The 14819-nt window shown below is 40.0% G+C and overlaps 1 protein-coding gene across 2 annotated transcripts in view; it reads right to left on the minus strand.

Moving 5' to 3' along the window:
• The window catches only part of LOC102301989 (1-phosphatidylinositol 4,5-bisphosphate phosphodiesterase beta-1), a 119258-nt gene that overhangs the window by 8523 nt on the left and 95916 nt on the right, over positions 1 to 14819 (minus strand). The window contains exons 14-31 of one of the 2 annotated variants that reach the window (XM_042219128.1): positions 13813 to 13987; positions 11990 to 12076; positions 11471 to 11541; positions 11146 to 11242; positions 10972 to 11056; positions 10289 to 10413; positions 10025 to 10179; positions 9781 to 9945; positions 9259 to 9358; positions 8054 to 8158; positions 7853 to 7968; positions 5149 to 5278; positions 4747 to 4800; positions 4199 to 4418; positions 2638 to 2806; positions 604 to 680; positions 427 to 516; positions 214 to 271 (exon numbers count right to left, since the gene is read on the minus strand). In XM_042219128.1, the coding sequence (XP_042075062.1) occupies positions 214 to 271; positions 427 to 516; positions 604 to 680; positions 2638 to 2806; positions 4199 to 4418; positions 4747 to 4800; positions 5149 to 5278; positions 7853 to 7968; positions 8054 to 8158; positions 9259 to 9358; positions 9781 to 9945; positions 10025 to 10179; positions 10289 to 10413; positions 10972 to 11056; positions 11146 to 11242; positions 11471 to 11541; positions 11990 to 12076; positions 13813 to 13987 (2079 nt within the window). Of the gene's footprint in view, positions 1 to 213; positions 272 to 426; positions 517 to 603; positions 681 to 2637; positions 2807 to 4198; positions 4419 to 4746; positions 4801 to 5148; positions 5279 to 7852; positions 7969 to 8053; positions 8159 to 9258; positions 9359 to 9780; positions 9946 to 10024; positions 10180 to 10288; positions 10414 to 10971; positions 11057 to 11145; positions 11243 to 11470; positions 11542 to 11989; positions 12077 to 13812; positions 13988 to 14819 lie in introns of those variants that run through there. The other variant, XR_006054207.1, reaches the window with a different exon arrangement.

The following is a 14819-nucleotide window of genomic DNA, read 5'->3' on the forward strand; positions in this document are numbered from 1 at the left end:
ACACACACACACACACACACACACACACACACACACACACACACACACACACACACACACACACACACAGTATAAGGTAATTATATCATAAAGTGAATTTGTCATAAAGTAGATGCAAATTACAGGCAAATCTTCTCAAATTTGCAAAAAGAGCACCATTTTTCAGTGCTCTAAGTGCTCTGTAACGCCACAGCTCTATCGCTGCTCGCTTACCCGTTTGATATACTGCACCACCTCATTGACAAACGATCTGTTGATCTCCAGCTTCTCTCTGTGGGGAGGATTTATCATCAGTCAAACCAAGCAAGTAGTCAGAGTTTAACTAAATATTTAACATACGGTGACACCTAGTGGTCAAACAATTAAAACACCCAAGCCCAAATAGAAACAGCTTATTAATCCTAATATTTCCAAATACACACTTACTCTTCTGTCATATTCTTGTCTTTGGATTTGGCCTCATTGATTTTCTCTTGCCTTTTCTTGTCCATCTTCTTTTTAAGATCCTTCTTTTCTCTGTAGATGTTAGGACAATTAAAAAAACCAATGTTGTGATTTCTGTTTGTTTCAGTGAATAAGAGTGCGTGCTGTATCCATCCTTACTTCTCACAGATGTCTCTGAGCTTTTTCAGCTGAGCGCTCTGGCATTCCTCTGCTATACTGGTCAGCTTCTCAACCAACTGGGACGAGAACGAACAGAGAACAAAAAACATGTGACAGAAAACATCAGCTTTTTAATTAATCGTTTATTTCATAAATAATATATCACTGAAGCGACCGTTGCTGTAGTTCTGATCATAATTAAACAACATTTAGATGTTGTAAACAACAATCTCCATTAAGCTTTTTTGTTTTTTAATTCCACGCTTGGACAAACTTTTCTGACACCTGCGCTCTGCTCACTGCGCAGGGGTATTGGAGCAGAATACATTCATTTTTTCATGCCACACAAGAGCGCTTGAGCACAGGCAGCAAAACAAAGACTGGAATATTCTACAGGGGGATGACCCAGCAGCATTCATGCTGTGGTTAGTCTGCACTTGCTTTTCTGAGCTTTAGGACAGCTGGAGATTGTCAGCACATTATCCAAAACAAATCAGTGCAAGCTCCTATTTGTGTGTGGGATCTGTTTATCCCAGTTTTACATACAGAACATGCTTGTTTATATTACAGAAGTTTATGTGAGAACGCAACAGCTGGCAATTATTTATCTGGGGAAAGTGCATAGTAGCGCATGTCCATACGGGCATACAAGCTTAGTATGGAGACAAGTTTCAGAATTGGTGTGATGTCTATAAATAGGCAGCTAACAGGCAGAGCACTTGCAGTCCAAATCTCTCCTTTGGCATTATAAAAACTACAAAATATGCAGCTTCAATTTTCTGATTGAAAAGCACAGAGAGGGTTGTTTTTGTGGCTGATCCCTTTGCATTTGTATTTGTTGGACTTCCCATTAAGAGTGTTTTCATTTATTTGCATTGCCAGGATGAGACGTTATCAGAACGGATGTCCCAACGCTGTGAGTGGCGTGCAAAAAAAAATTAAACAAAAACAAGACTTTTACATCAGAATTCTTCTTCACTAATATGAATTAACGTCTTGTTTTTGCAGAAAAACAGAGCTACACTGTTTAGTTGGTAGGTTACTCAGCCTGTTATGCACTGATCTTGATAGATCACATTATTAAAGCTCACATGCAAAGCTTTCCACTCTCACCTGTGCATTCTGGATACTGCAGCATCAACCTAATTTGCATCACTTAGTACTTTAGGTCCTCAATCTCCCATTCATCTATGTGCAGTGTGTATCCACTGATAATTATAAGAAAGGTTGCAAAATTGTTTTGACTGGAATACGTGCGGAATTAACTGAACTAAAGCTTTGTTTGTGCATTCAAATGGCATTTTAAAAGCAGTCCCAGAAAATAATAAAAGGGGGAATGGAGATCAGGGATATCTTATAGAGAATAAAGTGGTGCGTGGTGTCCCTGTAAGAGCATGTGCCAAAAGGGTTTTAAAAGTCTGTACATTTGCTCATCTGCAATTAGTGTTATTTATTCGACTCACAGTTCAAATATGTGAACGTGTATGACCTTCTCCTGCCCTCTCTTCACGCATATTTTACTATATCTGGTCAATTCAAAGGATCCCTTGAACGTTGATCAATGGCTCCTTGCACTGAATTATTTCCTTTTCCTTCTGAGCTGAATTAGCAGCTCAAAGGGAAAGAAACCAAAGCTATGAGCCAGGAAAACTTCCTAAACAGTCATTTCCCTTGTAATTTTTCCATTCACATGTTCCTCTGGCAGTGCCAGTGATTCCATCTCAAAGTGTTACACACTGTGTCACCAGAGTATTAAATGATTACGGCTATCAGCCTGTGTGATTTACAGCCAAAAATGACTGCAACACGCAGCGACATCCGCTCTGGGAGCAAATGAAAATTACACAGAACATAATTTTTGTTTTCATCTAAGTTTTATTCAGATCAAGTTGGCCTGAATAATGATGAGAAGTCATAAAGGGGATTACTGTCTTTATTTACAGACTTGGTTTATTCACACAGTATCAGACAGGTCTAGACGAGGGTCTTCTTCACATCTGCACATAATTAATTGTCAGATTTGAGGAGAAGTACCTGCTTGATGTGTTCTCGTTTCTGGTATTTTTCGCTGTAGTATTGCTCCTGGCGAAGTGTGAGGAGCTGCTGTTGCTGCTGTTCCTTCAGTTCGGCCAGTCTCTGGCTGCACTCCTGGTCCAGGTCACACAGCTCTTGGTCCAGTGTGGACAGAGATTGTTCAGACCGACTGGACACATGCGTGCAAACACACAAACAAAACATGCACAAATTAAGATAGATACTTCAATCGCAGCAGAGTATCTTATGCAGTAACTGTTAGAATCATTAGAGCATTACTAATCTATAATGCTCACTTCTGACTCCTAAATTTATTTACATGACCTACTAGATTACCTTTGCATGATGTGGAAAATAATAAAAAATGATTATTTCTCCTGTACTAGGCCTTGGTGCAGCAACTCAGTTCATCACCTGTCCAAAATGAGCTATTTTACTTCTTTTCCTCCTATTCCTGCCAACCAACTTTGGTGTGGCCATGTTTTGCAAACAGAGGGTTTAACAGCAGGTAGGCTTCTGCACTCACAAAGACTCGTCTCACATTTGCCAAAAGATGAAGAATTTGGGGAAAATATTCTGTGAGCAAATTAATCAGCACTGATGTAAAACAAAGAAAATGTGAACGAAAATCAGGAGAGGAATAATGGGTTCACTTTAAATTTCTGACCACATGTCTGCTGCACATTAAAATATTATTTTCATGCACTTTCTCAGGAAGCGATGGTAAAAACTTAGATGTTAGGTGTTTGAAGTTATTTATAACACAAAGAAAGACCGGGCAGGTGGAGTCTGTGATATAGACACTTGTTCTGGACATGAACATGCCTGAAACTTGGAGGAAGTCTTAAGCAACATTAAAATTCTATGAACAGCTCAGCAACTAATACCTGTGTTTGCTTTTAACTAGTACTGTATGCACTCCACTGTGGTGTGGCATATTGAGTTTGCATGTACTTTTTTACATAGTTTAACAGAATCATTATCACCTCATAAAATATGTAAAACGCTTCTGTGGTATTTACAGTAAGATGTGTGCACAACAGCATGTGTGGTTAAGTTTCAGTCTATTTCTGCGGTTTAGGACTTACATGAAAATTTTCAATACAATTCACAAAATAGCACTATTAAAATTAAAAAGTGGAATATAGTCAGAAATCTGCACTTTTGACACAAGTTGAATCGGAGGCTCATCAGGGCTGTGCCACTGCTGGGTCCTCTTAAATCGGTTATGTGGTCTGGCATGTCCACTGACTCCACACTTCTCTATAGTGTTGTGGTTAACAAATTTGCCTGACAAGCAAAAGATCCTCAGTTTGATCCCAGGAGAGAATCAAATCCCTTTAGAGATGTGTCAGGAAGAAAATGAAAATCTTCCAAATCAAACATGCGGAGCAGCCTGATCTGGGAGCAAAGTAGCTTTTATGTTGGAAAAAAAGAGCTTGTTACTAATTGTAATTTTGGTGGATTTCTTTTAAAGACACAGAGCAGGAGGGGACGGCTTCAAAAACAAAAAGAAGGCAAATAAAAGGAAAACTGAACACTAGAAAAGGAGGCCACCTACCTTTTCTTACCATCTCTTTTATGGCTCTTTTGCAGGGCAGAGCGCCGACGCTGATGCTGGCTCTGCAGCTCCGACACACGAGCCTGGTGCTCCTTGATCAGCTCGCTGGTCTTGCGGTGGTGTTTCCGAACCAGCTCCTTCATCTCCTTGTACTGCTTTCTCTGCTCCCGAACGAAGCCCTTCTGTTGCTTCAGCTCCTCCACTGTCTGAGCCTCCAGTTCTAAATACAAGAGAAAGGTCAAGGGAAAAGATTTCTAATGAAAAAATTATAAACTACTGTACAACAAACTTTTATATGTTCACTATACTGTTTCCCATCGCTAAGGAAGGCCATAATATTAAAGTGCTGTTACTCTGCAAAAGCAACCATGAATAATTAATCTTGAACAAAGAAATAGGACCTTAATATGGGCAACACAGGGATTTATTATCTTGCAAATCAAGTCAAAAGGTCTAATAAATACTTAATTTTGATAAGAAGTGATTTCAAATAAAGATAGGAACAGAGATCAGTAAAATCACTATAGATCTAGCAATCAGAAGCTCACCCGTGAGAACACTCTGGATGATGTCTTCAGTCTTCACTGATGGTTTCAATGAGCCTGTTCAGAATTCACAGGATCAGTTAAAGTGGGAGTAAAGTCAGTAAACTGGGTACAAACAGCGATTTCTATATTAATCGAATGCATTGTTATATATATTAAATCAAGTCAGACAGTAAGAAAAAAAATATTCCCCAAGATTATATCAAAGATTTACTTATTCAAATAATTAGTTAGTTAGTTAGTTATTAGATTCCATTAAATTTAAGATTGTTCGTATTTACCACAATGATATGAAAAATGTACAAAATTACTCAAAGTCAGCCTTTCAGGCATGAATATCTTTTTGACTGTGGACGTGTAGCGATGATGATGATGATAATGAAGGCAGGTACGCTGTTTTAGTACCTGCAGGCTGAGGCTGGTGGCTGACCAGCGACTGAGGTTTGGGGGGAGTGGGTGTGTGGCTCAGTCCGTTCTCAGCGGGCGTTATCCTCTGATCCTTTGATTCTGAGGGGGCATCACTTAATGTCTCCACCTGTGCATCATATGAAACATTCAGGATTAAGCAAATGCAAAGTAAAACTACTGCAGAACAACTTAAATCCCAAATATCATTTAAATCAGGCAGAATTATACTTCCAAACTTCTTCATATGAAGTACAATATAAAAAAGAAGAAAACAAAAAAACAGACGCTTGAGTCTAACAGTAGGAGTAATTCCTTCCTTTGCACCTGTATTCAGAACTCACTTGTTGGCCCTGTTGTGCCGTGCAGCTTAGTTTGTAGACATAGCTTTGGTAACCCACTCTCAGCATGGTTTCCTGAGGCGCAGCAGATCTTAATTTCCCGTCGGCCTGCCTGAATGTCGGCCTATACGCTCTTATCTCTGAAAGGTTAATGCAATTTTAAATGATCTCGTTTTTTTGTCATGCTAACCGAATGTTTCCCTTTTTTCTCCCCTCTGCTCTCTACACTTATCTCCCCACACTGTGCTCCGCGCTCCACGCTCTGCCTCTTTCGGTCACTGTTTCCATGGTCACAGCATGATACAGCTCTCTGTTGGCCATTCTCGTGGGTAATCATATCAGCTGGCAGAACAGATCAAAGAAGCCCTTCAGGAACAACCCTGCTCTCCGGTTCGCTTTTCCTAATAACCCCAGATAACTCCGTCCTGCCTTGTCTGTCATCCTAAATTTATCCTCACTCCAGTCTTAGAAATCATCTCTCCTCAGTAATTAAGTCTGTGTCTGTTACCTGATACACTGGCACCTACATTACTCGTGCTCGTCTCCATTGAGTAAATTCAAACAGTCCCCTACTTGCAAATGAACAACGTCAGTAAAACCCTGTTTCCTCCCTTTGCTGCACTGTTGCTGACCCTGTTAGTCTGAGTTGTCTGTGATCTAATATTTCCTTGGTTGTCACTTTGAAACAAAGCAAAAAAATAAATAAATCACATTTTCTGAAGCAGCAGAATTCTGAGCTTCTTGCCATTTAAGTTGTTTTCAAACTGGAGCCTGTACTAAAATTTAAGCTTACTGCCGACTCTAGTTTAACTGTGTGATTGCCTATACTGCGTGTATATACTGTGCATCGTTGGTCACTACGTGCTTTAATGTGTGAAGTAGATTGTACTGTTATTGCGTGGGGCAGGGTTAAAGTGAGAAATGCCATCTTTTTAAACAAAGTTTAGTTGCATTTTTGCAAAAAAAAAAGAAACAAAACATTTTAAACCTGCAGTGTTTTAAACAGTAGTCTTGGTCTTTGGTGATTCTTTTGTATGAATCCATTGTCAGGGCTGTGTAAGTCTGCACTTCAATCAAATCTCATGACACAGTCAAGCAAAGTACACTAAAATTTAAATTTTGGTTAAGTGTTCCTGGTTAGGAGCGAAAGATAAAACATTACAGCATACAAAGTGCAATCTTAATAGACTGATAATACGAAAAAATAATAACATTAACACAGCTAAGGTGAGTGTAGATAGGCTTTATAGTAGGAGACTTACAATTAAGACACTAGTTAGAGGTCAGGTACACTGCAAAGCGATCACAGCTCCCTAGTACTACAGGCCCTTCGCCCCTCAGTCTACTCAGCCTCATGACACAGTCTCACACATCAGGACTTTGCATTCATGTGGAATTGTGGGTGACTTCGTAACTTAAAATAGACTGTGATGGTGTACAGAGGCAAAATGACAAAAACTGTGTCTCTGTCCAACTACCTAAGGACCTGACGGTAAACTCCGCTGACTTCTGAGCATCTTTTTAAACAACCTCTGTATTTATGTAAGCTTAAAGTGTCACCCCACCACTATTTATCTATCACAGGTTTTATCTGTATTTCAATTTTGAAATTATTTTCATCAGCACTGTAGGAAGTATTCCAGTGCTTTACTGCTGCTCTTTTACTTGAGTCACAATACATCACATCATCATTCAAAACACTGTAAACAACAGTTAAACACACAGACCTGCATTTAAGATATTATTTGGGTAGAACTATATAGATACTGTTAGGATTTCATGTACTTTAAGGCTGGCCTTTTTCTTAAAAACATCAGGCATAAAATAAAGCATCCCCTGAGAATCAGTGGTAATATACGCAGGGGTGATTTGTGATATCTAGCAGATCGATGCCATATTAGACTTGATGCTGCTGCAATGACGCTATAGCTGTGGTTGGAAATACAGTCTCTCATGGGTGACCAAGAAACAAAAACTGTTCCAAACAAAGTCTGCTGATAGTATCTGTGTGAACTTGTGGTGCTGTGCTTAATAATCCATCATTTTATTCACTAGTGCTATTAGATGGCTGTGGGTTTCAAAGCACTTGCGATGGTATTAAAAAGCCTTTTACGCTTATCTCTTTCTAAATTGTTTCTGCTCTCTTTATCTTCTCACCTTCCCCATGATATATTTTGACTTCTTAACCAGATTCTTCCTCATAATGAGGAGAGTGCCCATCTGTATGAGGGACCGCTCATCTCATCAGCCACTGATTATTGGCCTCAAAGCTTTTTAAGCATGAACACAAAGAGTACAGAGGAGAGACGCATGTTGGATGACCTGTGATGCAGAGAGAACTACAAACACACACACACACACACCTCTTTGTCACCCTCCTCCTCCCCTCCCTCTTCCAAGGTGAGAGCAGCCAGCTGATTGGCTCTTTGCTCCATCAGGTTGACATAGCGGATTGGATTGGACAAGGCTTCAATGACGTCTGAGGACAGGGAAGAAAAGAGTGATGATGAAAAAAACACATTTCTTTTTCTGTTTTTCTTCTTTCTTGCGATCACCTGACTTACCTGCAAATGTGTCTGGGACATAGTCCTTTACTTCAACATACACAAACAGAGCAGGTAACGTCAGGGACTGGTTCTTCTCATTCCTCAGACTGATGTAGTGATAGCCTGCAAGGTTTGGGTTAGATTTTAATTCTATCATTCCAGAAACAACAGTTTTACATCAAAGCAAAGAACAGCTGGACCGATACTGGATTTTAAAGACTGATTGTCGCGGCCTTTTACTTTCCAAACAAAAAATCCGAGGAAAGGCCGTGGGTGGCAACGGGAGGTTTGTTTTGCTACGCACTTCTGACTCCATTGTTTAAAATCATATGCCGTTTATTTCGGGAAAAAAAATACAAACAGAAATCAGCCAAATAACTTCTTAAAACTTAAACGAAAGTTAACTTAATTTGTTTTAACAATTTCAAAAGTGGTCAAAAAATCATTTTCTAACCCTCCCGTCTTCCCATCTGACATTTGGCAAACAAAAAACAAAAGCTCTTTACCACACCCATCCCAGGTGCTCTTCATCTCTTAATTAATGGGAGGGTCCATAAACTAATAAACCAATCACTTATCGAATGCTTATCCAATAAAATTAATTACAAATTAAGGTCAGTATATTCTTACACCTTCAAGGAAAAAACAAAAAATGAATACAAATTGCATTTTATAAACATTCAACAAAAATGGCCACAACACTGATACAGATATCTGGTAATGAAACAATATTTTTTCATTTCTTTCACAGACATGAAATATGCACAGATTTCCCTAAAACTGTTACATGTAATTATTTATAAGTCCCTACTGAGACAATAATGGCAATGCAGTTTAAATAAATCTTGTTCTATTGTCACAACAAGTCGTGCATTACTTGCTCCAAACAAAGTGCCAACGTGGAAGCTGTAGAGTGGCCTTTGGTCGAGCAACTGTGCAATATCAACAGTCATAACATGGTTGGTTCTTTTTAAATTTGCATCTATCAGCTGTTCTAAAATCAGATACTGATATATCAGTCAACAGCTGATGTCGGCATACCAACAAATCAGGGCAGAAATATCGGTCAGGCTCTAGAGCAAAGCAAAGCTTATGCAAATGTTTCATGATTTATCAAACTGTATTATAAATATATAAAGTCTAATATAAGTTATTTTTTTTGATATTGACCAAACGCCAACCTATGTGTGAAATTATGCTGAATAAGTGCAAAGTTTTGTCACCTGGACGGATGGCTGACACAGGAATGATGCGGTGTCCGATAAACTTCCCTCCTTCCTCAAACACTGCTATCCTCAGTGATGCTAGCGTGGGCAGGACAACCTAAGAATAATATTATGAATGGGAATAAAACACACAAATTGTTTTTACTGTTATATCATTAACTGGAAGCAGATGGTCAAGATTAATGCAGCCAACCTTTTTTTTTAACAGTGGCTTTGCTGCTTAAATCCATAGGTATAAACTGAATATGAATGCGTTAGCGCTTTAATTATCTAAAGATGTCAAAATGGAAATTAAATGACACCCCAGGTTTTTTTCAAGCTTTATGACATATAGCCATTACAGCTACCTATCAATATCTGCATATTGATAGCCACAGTAGTCAAATCCCTTGACTGAATAAGTAGATAAGTTCAAAGGGATGAAAAAGGATTGATGGACTGTACATCAAGAACACTGCATATACAGTCTATGATTGGAATTAATGTTACCACTGCGTGTGTACAAGGCCATAGTTTCACCTTCTTAAAAACAATGGCTTCCTCTTCCCAGACAGGGTTGATGGCATTGCCCTGAGAGGTCTTGGTCTTGAATGCTTTTCTCTTTGTGTCCACTGGTAAACCAAACATGTCGATCTCCACGTATGTGCCCACTTTCTTATCTGACAGGAACTGGCCTGAGATGATCTGGAAGGAAAAATTTAATTATACAGAGAGAAAGCTACACACACACACGTACACACACAAAACACAAACATAAACACACCTTCACAGACAGTGTGTTGGCTACTATCCCATCCACTGTGCTCTCGGTAAATGGGTCAAAGTGCTTATCCGGCCGTCTCATAAACTCTGGTTTCAGTCTGTAGCCACATTTCCCATTGTATTCATACATGCCCAGGTTGAGCTGCATTGATAAATCTGTGGGGTGAGGATAGGAACATATTTAAACCTGGATAATGACATAAAAGTGAGAGTGTTTTAGTTTATTCTTCAGTGTGAAGGAATGTGTTTTGGGCTTCCCTCTCACCAATAGTCTGGAAATTGAGAGCCACCAGCTGACAGCCTGCGTTCCAGAACAGCTGAGGGTTGTAGTTGGATGAATCCACTCGAGTGCCTTTAGGGTAGATCCTGCTCAGCTGCAGCTTGTTGTATCTGAACAGAGCTTGTTAAGGGCAAGACTGCATGACCTGCATCTGAAAATACTTTCTAAGTGATGCTACTAAACATCTGCTGGGATTACTACTCCAAAATCACTCACAAACAACATAATCCACAGAAGCAAGTTAAGGAAAAAGCTAAAAGGAACACACTCAGCCTTTGTCTACTATGAAGGGGTAAAATGAGGCTGAAATAACAGGCTATTCTTCAGTTCATCTATGCTTGAAACACCTATGCTCATCTACTCTGAGCTTTTCACCCATCAGCTCCAAAAAATGAGCCCAGACACTCTCAGAAGAAGTTCATTTATTCTCGTGTAACTTTCGATCACTACCAACAGCTCATGACGTTCTCGACACCACAACAGATATAAATATCCCTCTCCTCTATCGCTGCACTTGTGAGCAAGACCTCGAGATACTTGGAGTCCCCCACTTGAGGCAACAACTCTCTCCTCACCCAGCTGAGAACCATGGCATCAGACACTGAAGCACGAATTCTTATCTTAGCAAGGACAGAAAGAGAGATGCTTCGGTATAACCATAGGGATACTCCACAAACTCTACAGGAGATTTGGTCAGCTGCTCTAAAGCTTTGGTCTCGACAAAGGATGACATCTGGTAGCTTCGATTGATCTCTGTGGGTTGAGAATGGTATACAATTGTCAGCTTATTTAACAGTGATCTGTTTGTTGCTGCACATTCAGTATTCATTGTTGTTACTGACTTTTGGAAGCCTCAAAGCTGTTAAATTTGACAGGTTGGATGTAGATGACCAAGTTGGACATTTCCTCTGTAGCGAATGCCTCACTGCCTGCTGTGCCCTACACATGGAAGCACACATATTAAAAAACGTGAAAATACAAAGCAGCAGAAACGTTACCAAAAAAGTCTGTTAGAATCCTTCTGCAAAGGTTTTATTGATTTTGGAGACACACAATCTGGAGACATGATCATATACTAGAGGACAACCTCAGCACATATAGGCTACACAGTCTGTTTCCATTATAACCAGGATTTGAACTGATGGCTGTCACCTGTAAGATACCCACCTCATCCATTGATCCCTTTTTACAGTCATCATCATCATCATCTTCGTCCTCGCTTTCGGCCTCCACTTCACCTAGAACGCATGGCACAGACAGGATAGCAGAGAAATGCATGAAACAAAGCTGAAATGAGTGTAAATTGAGTTTTTATTTCTGCCAAATCAATGCAAACGTTGCACGAACACGAACGGAGCCGTCTGTCTTTAAATGGTCTTCATTTACAGCCCACGACTGCCTCCATTACATTTAAAACAGCGACACAAGTAAGGCTCATGCTGGCAGGTCCTAATTTATTGGCGCTCGTAGACAGAGGAAATGAATTTCAATATTGTTTTGGTTGAGCTGACCCAGCCTCTGCACCCACATAATGAGAGATCTGCTTAAGATTTCCCACTGAATCGGAGGTCGCACTGACAGAGGAAATTGATTTTAACGGTGTAATTGTCTGACCTATAGCTTCTGTGCCGGCCTAATGAGGGCTCTACTAAAGATTTAAGTCTCCATCTGAGGTCATGGACTCACCAATAGACTTTCTGCCCTGTGGTCTCAGTGTAAGCTCAGTACCATCAGAGGGCTGTGTGGAGTCTGCCACTTCCTCTTTGGTGGAACCTGCGATTTAAAAACAAAGCACTCACTGAAGATCATCCTCATATTTTTCAGTTCAAGGTTTACTGTTTAGTTTACTCAGTAAATCATCTCAAAAACAAAGGTTATTTTACAACGTGTATACCAGTTAAAAAGGACTCCTGACCGTGAACTTGTAGTGCTTACTTTCCAACACCAGGGGGCAGTGTGTTTTAGCCTAAGAAGAACTTAAAGCTCAAAAACCAGGGCAGACTAAAGGTGACATGTTGCTTGGTCCAGTGGAATATGTAGATGGATGTTAAATAAATAGACAAAACAATATATGTTTGGCCACTGCCTGCCACCACAGCTCCAGTTCGCTTCATATTGATTTTCCCAGACTCTGGACCCTGGTGTTTTTAAGATGATGGTGGTGAGAACAGTCTAACATGTCAGTCCATGTTAGACTTAAATGATTCAAATAATTTCCATACTTATTAGGATAGAAGTGATTGATTACAGGACCATGGATATCCAGCAAAATGTGTCCTAGACTCTCACTGTGGGGGCCATGGGTTCGTGTTTTCTCACTCATTTGTAACAACCAAATGATACACATAACATAACTACAGCCAATCACACAGCAGCAACTTGATACATTTAGGCATATAGATATGGCCAAGATGACATGCTGAAGTTCAAAATGAGCATCAAAAAAATGATTTAAATGACTCTGAACTTGGGTCGGACAGGCTAGTCTGAGCATTTCAAAAAATGCTGATCTACTGGGATTTTCCTACAAAACCATCTCTAGGTTTTATGGAGAATCCATATTCATCAAAACATTCATTGACCCAGGTTGTCTTGAACATGTCTACATGCATCAAAGCACTGAGTTGCTGCTAAAAAGAGTAAATATCCAGTCAGCGGCAGCTCTCCGGGAGGAAATGCCATGTTGATGCTAGACGTCAGAGGAGAATGGACAGACTGCTTCATGGTGATTGGAAGGTGTCAGTAACCAAGGTATGCAGATGAGCATCTCTGAACAAGAAACACATCGACCCTTAAAGCTGATGGACAGCAACACACACACCGCACACATCTTATCAGCCAAGAACAAGAAACTGAGGCTACAATTCACACGGCCTCGCCAAAAGTGTACAGGAGAAGATTTGAGTTTCGATTTTTTCTTGTGGTTGTCAGCTGGTAGAGTCAGAATTTGGCATAAACAACATGAAAGCATGGATCCAGACTGCCTTGTATCAACGGTTCAGGCTGGGGGTGTAATGCTGTGGGGGATATTTTTTGGCATACTTTGAGATCCCTTAGCACCAAAGCTGACCTGGTGCTGTTGCGAGTGCGTATGTAGTACACAACTGAAAAGGCAAACGTATGAACAAATAGGACTGATATTAGGCAGTTACAGCAAAAAGCAGAGAGCGTTTTATACATACACACTCACACACAACTGGCCAGAGTTTAAGATGCCCCGGTTTAAATGTATAATGCCTGCAGGGAGTGCATGCAACAGCCAATAATACCTTCAGCTGATGGAGAGGGCCATGAAAGTGATGAATGTTAAACAATAGCACTGTTTTGCTCCAGTGATTCAGTTTCTGGACGGCACAGAGCTCTTGGTCCACAGTACAGAGGGACCCAGATGGTTAGGCTAGCTTTTACACATCTGAAATATCATAACTCAGTGAGCCCATTGTGATTTGATGGCTTTGTTAGTAGAATTTGTGTGTGTGTGTGTGTGTATTATATTAAAGGTGCAGTACCTGCGCTTGGGGAGGAAGGCTCACACACGCTGGAAGAATCACTGCAGGTGTTAGAAACCTGCTCAGAGAGTTTTTTCTTTGCACTTCCACTTGTCTTGTGGTGTTTCTTTTTGTTTTTCACCAAGATCTTTCCCATCAGCTCCATCGGGCTGGGCAACGGCACACCAGACTCCAACTAGAGGGAATGTGGAAGGAGAAAGATGCAGTTATAGATGAATGAAAGGTGCTTTCCTACATTAATAATTTCAGATATATTGGATGATGAGAGAACATGAGTTATTTTTCCTGATTAAAATTGTAAATATAAATTTGAGCAAGAGCAAATGCTCCAAAATGCTAATTTATGGGTAAAGATTGCTACAGTGCAATCACAGTTAAGCTGGCTTTTTCTCTTTTTTTGACAAACTAGCTAATTACCAGATGAAAACACTAAAGTTGTTTACTGGAGTGTTCCACTTAAAATGTAAATTTGCGGCTATTACTCTTTTCAAATCCTCTAAGGAAGAGTTCGCTGGTTAGATGCAGCTGGTTAGTAAAAAATGACTGTTTCTGCTGTGAGTGTTATAAACTCGGCTGATGTTATAGCTGAAAAATTCTACGCTTGCAACACCTTAATCAGCTTCCTGCAAGGAAACTAAACATTAAACACAAACGCACGTTCTCTCAAATGAGCTGGACAGAAAGTCGCTACATCTCCAATTCATTTATGGGATACGCTGCTTTTGGATCACAGTGTTTAGGGATAATAATATTTCACTAATGAGCAATTCAGTGGTGCAGAATAAACACACACGCACATGCTCAAACTGCTGTGTTTACAACATATCAACTATAAACATAACCTCACTTAAACATATCAAACTTTTACTTGAGCAACTTGAGAATCAAGAGCAACAAAACAGTGATTCATACACCAACTAACGCCAAGATTTTCCTTCTTGTGACCTATTTTCCGCACATGTCTATCTACGCTCTGCTAATGTTGCTGCGGGGGAAATCTTACGACA

The sequence above is a fragment of the Haplochromis burtoni genome, unplaced genomic scaffold (assembly GCF_018398535.1).
Source record: "Haplochromis burtoni strain Fernald_Lab_line unplaced genomic scaffold, NCSU_Asbu1 Contig_28, whole genome shotgun sequence".
Classification (NCBI taxonomy): Eukaryota; Metazoa; Chordata; class Actinopteri; order Cichliformes; family Cichlidae; genus Haplochromis; species Haplochromis burtoni.